This window comes from Caenorhabditis briggsae, assembly GCF_000004555.2.
Source record: "Caenorhabditis briggsae complete genome, chrV, whole genome shotgun sequence".
Lineage (NCBI taxonomy): Eukaryota > Metazoa > Nematoda > Chromadorea > Rhabditida > Rhabditidae > Caenorhabditis > Caenorhabditis briggsae.
In genome coordinates, this window is record NC_013488.2 from 16,805,104 (window position 1) to 16,810,961 (window position 5,858).

General features: G+C 35.0%; 1 protein-coding gene across 1 annotated transcript in view; it reads right to left on the bottom strand.

Annotated features, from left to right (window-relative positions):
- The window catches only part of CBG22902, a gene marked incomplete at both ends in the record, with an annotated part of 6,258 nt that extends 2,732 nt beyond the window's left edge, over nt 1-3,526 (bottom strand). The window contains 5 exons of the mRNA XM_045238386.1: nt 295-567; nt 614-682; nt 2,200-2,301; nt 2,350-2,567; nt 3,478-3,526. Of these exons, the coding sequence (XP_045097685.1) occupies nt 295-567; nt 614-682; nt 2,200-2,301; nt 2,350-2,567; nt 3,478-3,526 (711 nt within the window). The remainder of the gene's footprint in view (nt 1-294; nt 568-613; nt 683-2,199; nt 2,302-2,349; nt 2,568-3,477) is intronic.
- Nucleotides 3,527-5,858: the final 2,332 nt, after the last annotated feature.

Below are 5,858 nucleotides of genomic sequence, written 5' to 3' on the forward strand. Positions count from 1 at the left end.
AAACCCAACTTGCAACAGTTAGCCCACCATGGTAAAATCGCCTAGAAATGGCCAAAATGCCGCTGGTGTGTTTTCTTGGTCATTTTAACGTGGTGGCCTGAATATTGTAAAGTGAGTTTTCTAGGCCACCATACGAAAATGACCTAAAAACACACCTGGCGCATGTAAGGCCAATTCTTGGTGATTTTAACGCGGTGTCTTAGAAAACTCAATGTGCAAAAGTTAGGTCACACATCTTGAAAATGCCCAAAAATATATAGAAAGTGACAGCAAAATTAGTGAAAAAAAACTCACTCTGAATTTGACTTCTTTAGCGTCCTGGACTCGATGGTTGGGATCTGCTCTCTGGTTGAGATGGCCCTCTGGGTGCTCTTCGTAAATGGCCGGGTCCTTGTGAGCCCATCGAATTATCCCCAGATTTCTTGAGAAAATATAGGAGATGGTATTTTTGTAGCCTGGTGGCGGCGTTCTCCAACTTGCGGCGGAAGCGAGATTGGGATATTCGGCCACAATGACAACGCCAATCTCACGATCTTGATCAGAGGCCTTGTAATCTTTGTTGATGGACTGAAAAGAGTTATTAGACGCGTTGTTTCGAAAAAAATTGGTTTACCAAGAGGTTGTGCTGGTCCGCGAGGCATGTCGATTTCACATTTTTATAGATGAATTCCATGGTCCAGGGCTGAAAAATAATGTCACATTTTGCTGCTAAAAATCAGTTGACAACTTTTTGATTACTTTAAAGGTGGGGGGACAGGAGATTTTTCGTAGGATTTTTATAGCTAGAGTACGCATTCTACCGTAACGGTGTACAATGCTTAATGTCATTCTGCGTACATCTGTCGCACTTTCAATACTCGCCCCGACAAGTTCAACTCCTCGAGGGGCACATCAAAACGAAATTTCGAGAACATTGTTTTTTCAATTGTTCTCAGAATTTCAGAGTACACTAAACAAAAATAAAGCGTCAATTTTGTTGTTGACAACTTTTTTGTAAAAATTCATCTAAACGAGATAAGCCGCTTAAAACAAACCAGGTGCCAAAAAATCCAAAAAATCCCAAAATATATTCCCAGTCGTGCGCCTTCAAACCAGCTTATCTCGATTTTTTTTTGGATTTTTACAAAGATTTGTCAACTACAAAATTGAAGCTTTACTTTGGTTTAGTACACTCTGAGGTTTTCAGAAACATTAAAAAACTCTGGACCACTTTTTTAGGATTCCAAAGTTGACCATATTCCACTGAAAACGAAGGAATATGATAGTTGGGATACTGTATCTTAATTCCCATCATAGCAGTCAAAAAGTTGTCAACTGATAAAATGTTTATCATATCATCCTTAACATTTTGTCAGTTGACAACTTTTTGATTACTGTAAGGAGAACTGAGATAACATATTCCTACTTGATCACTGGAAATCAGTCAACTTTGAGGGGTTGTATCTCGGCTCTTTTGAAAGATGCCAAAAAGTGATCAACTGATAAAATGTTTATCATCCTTAACATTTTGTTTGTTGATAACTTTTTGATTACTGTAGTGTGAGCTGGGATACAGTACCCCAAATTGCATACTCCTACCTACTTTTTCTGTGTAAATCAGTCAACTTTTAAGGTATGTATCTCGCCTCTATCAGAAGATATCAAAACGTTGTGAACTGATAAATGTTTATCACAATGTCACCGATATTTTATCAGTAAAAAATTTCAGAGTATACTAAACAAAAACCGGGCTTCAATTTTGTAATTAAAATTGTTTTTCGAAATTCGTCCAAATGACTTGGCTTGTTTCAAGCGGTATATCTCATTTGAAGCTCTAATTTTGAAAAAGATTTCAGACAAATCCAAAAATTCTGGACCCACTTTTTGCCCCCAACCGAATCACTGAAAAATCATAACATGATATTCGAGGTACTGTATCTCATTTCCTGTAATAGTTATCAAAAAGTAGTAAACAAAAAAATGTTTACCATAATATGATGAACACTTTATTAGTTTATCACTTCTTGATATCTTTCACATGAAATGAGATAATTGAGCTTAAAATTAACGGAATTTTGGTTCTTAAAAAGCTGTATTCAACGGCCTATAACTTGCTTCAAAATCAACATTTTTTGTTGAATTAAACTGGAAAATATAGAAATTGGAAACGTCTTTATAGCCATATAAAATTTGATTAGAAACTGAAAACTTTAAACTTACAGTAGCCAACATGAATCCCGTTCCCATTCTTGGTACCTTCTCCTTATAAATCTTGACAATTTCAAAGACGGAGTTTCCAGTTGGATTGTACTTCGCTTTGATCTAAAAAAGCCAAGAATTCCAACAAAAATCAAAAAAAAAAAATGTTACCTTTCCTACAGTACCACCCGAGAAGTAGTCAATGAACTTCTCTTCCGGATCGTTGAGGTACTTAAGAAATGGCGACCAGACCCGATACCGGAATCTTTTCGCCATATCTTTGGAAGTTGCAATACGTTTGGCGTGATTGCATAGGTCTTGACAAAGACCTCTCCATTCTCTTCCCATACCTCGCAACGACTGATTGGTTCTGCCGAGAATTCGTAGAACTGAAAGATTTTGGAATATTTTTAGAAACGCTATAATATCTCGGTTCTTTTAAGAGATATCAAAAAGTGGTCAACTAAGAAAATGTTTATCATATTATTCTTAACATATTGTTAGTTAAACACTTTTAAATATCTGCTATGGGTGCTGAGATACAGTACCCCAAATATCATATTCTCATGTTTTTTTCAGTGGAAATTAGTCAACTTTCAGGTTCCAAAAAAGTAGTCCAAAATGTTTGGATTTATCTAAAAATTTTAGAGTACACTAAACAAAAATAGAGCTTCAATTTTGTTGTTGTCAACTTTTTCGTTCAAACTCATCTAAACAGGATAAGCAGTTTGGAACAAACCCAATTGCCGAAAATTCTAAATATCCAAAAATACATTCCCAGTCGTGTCCCTTCAAACCAGCTTATCTCGCTTTTTTTTGGATTTTTACAAAAAGTTGTCAACTACAAAATTGAAGCTTTACTTCGGTTTAGTACACTCTGAGATTTTCAGAAACATTAAAAAACTCTGGACCACTTTTTTAGGATTCCAAAGTTGACTATATTCCACTGAAAGCGAAGGAATATGATAGTCGGGGTACTGTATCTCAATTCCCATTGTAGCAGTCAAAAAGTTGTCAACTGATAAAATGTTTATCATATCATCCTTAACATTTTGTCAGTTGACAACTTTTTGATTACTGTAAGGAGAACTGAGATAACATATTCCTACTTGATCACTGGAAATCAGTCAACTTTGAGGGGTTGTATCTCGGCTCTTTTGAAAGATGCCAAAAAGTGATCAACTGATAAAATGTTTATCATACAATTTTTATTATTTTGTTAGTTGACATCTTTTCAATAAATTTTACAGTAACCGAGAAAAAGTACAAAAACTCACGTCTCCAAATATATCGTAGTACCTGCCAAGGCTCGTTGGCTCGTCGGTTTTCTCCATCTGCACCAGTCCATGCTCAATTGTGTAGAACTGGAATTTTTAAAATTTTCGAAACTTAAAAAAAAATTACTGCACCTTAGCATTTTCCTCGTCTAACTCTACACAAATCCACGGCTTGTAGAATCGCCCATATCAAAAGCTTGAAGAGCTTTGCAAAGTTCCATCTCGGTATTCATCTTTCTGGAAGATTCTTGGGATTTCTGAAAGATTCAAAAAAGTAAAAATTTAGTAATTCAGAAATTCAGAAATTCAGAAATTCAGAAATTCAGAAATTCAGAAATTCAGAAATTCAGAAATTCAGAAATTCAGAAATTCAGAAATTCAGAAATTCAGAAATTCAGAAATTCAGAAATTCAGAAATTCAGAAATTCAGAAATTCAGAAATTCAGAAATTCAGAAATTCAGAAATTCAGAAATTCAGAAATTCAGAAATTCAGAAATTCAGAAATTAAGAAATTCAGAAATTCAGGAATTCAGAAATTCAGAAATTCAGGAATTCAGAAATTCAGAAATTCAGAAATTCAGAAATCCCGAAATTCAGAAATCCCGAAATTCCACAAATTCGAAAAATTGGGGAAGCATAACTTGTCAGCTAGCGAGAGCACGAAAAAATCTGAAAATGTTCGGTGGGGCGCGTTTGCATTGCAATGTTTACAGTGGAGACAAAATAGGACTCAAAAATAAGCAAAAAAATAGATTTTGGGCCAAAAGCTGACGTTTTCCATACATTTGTTATTGGAAACGGCAAAAGAAGAAGAAGAAGAGAGAGAGAGTGTGTGTGGGTGATGGAGGGTGGCAGACAGGGAGAGGAAAAGAGTGTGGAGGGAGAGGAGACGCAGAGAAAAAGAGGGAGAGACGAGAGGGTGGACGAAGGGTCGGTGCGATAGAATAATGCCAGATGGACGGGGCGAGAGAGTGCTGGGGAGGAAGAGAATTAGAGAAATATGGAGGGGAAGAAATGTTTCTGCTGGGAGCAGGTGGTGGTCAGTTGGCAGAGCGATTGGAAGAGAAAGAGATTAGAAGAGATTTAGAAAATCAATAATGTTGGAAATAAACAACAATTCGGAAAAGTTCGAAGAATTTTGCAGAAAGATTCTTCAAAAAAAAATTGAAACATTCAGAAAATTCTGGAGAATCGAAAAACAAAAAATAATGAAAAAATCCTAAAAATCTGAAAATTTGATTTTTTAAAAATTCAAAAAATTCTTTAAAATGTTAAAATTCTCAAATTTTGAAAATGTTTAGATTTCAAAAATCAATGAAATTTTCATTACTGAAAAATCTTTTTAAAATCTGAAAATTCGAAAAATACTGTTAAAAAAATTTAAAGTTTTAAATTCTGGAAAAATGTTTAAAATTCGTATCTGAAATTTTCTGAAAAATTCAAAAGTTCAATTTTTCACATTTTTCAATGAAAAATAACACATTCCAATGAAAGAAACTTTTTCAAAACGTTCCAAACAATTTGAAAACTCTGAAAAAAAAATCATAAAATTCAAAAATTCTGAAAAATCTGAAAAATAGAACAGAAAGTGGTTCCCAAGAAAAAATTTAAAAAATTGTGAAAAAAAAATTAACAAACATTCCATCATTTATTTTATTTAGTTTCAAAACGAAATGGTAAGATCAATGATTTGTTTTTCTTATTTTCAGTCTGAACCATCTCGTCGACCATCGCACTGCATGAATTGTCTGATTTCGGTTCCAATTCGACTGTTTCTAAATCTTCTATTTCCCATTATATGCCGTTGTCTGCTGGTTCCAGATCTAGCTCCGACCTTGGTGGATCAGTGTTAGGATTTGTCATGCGGACGGTCAGGATTCGATTCCGGTCGATGCGCCATGTTGCAGCACCAAGTAGAGTAACGTGTCGACACAGAGTCGTATCGACACAAGTGAAAAATATCTGAAAAATCGTATCGACGCAAGTCGACTCGTGTCGACTCGCGTGCCGTGTCGACTCGTGTCGTGTCGACTCAACTGTCGTGTCGAATCGAATCGACTCGACACGACACGACACGCCATTTCAAACGCACTCTATTGAACGACAGTTTTTGGAGGGAGTTCAATTTCTTTTGGATTTTAAAGGGGGACTCCGACCAAAAATGTTTATTGCATTAAAATGTGTTAACATTTATATATTTTTCAAATATTATTGCGAGAACATTCAAAGATTATCCAAATTGCCCTAAAATCTACCTATTCAAAAGAAGTGAAAAAAATTGGGAATGAAAAAATCCACGTGGCATAAAAAGGAAAACAATACGTAAAATACGTAAAATTGAATATAATTTTTTTCTGTCCCATTGACCTCGGGAAGATTTTTATAAAAGAAAAGGGAAGTAC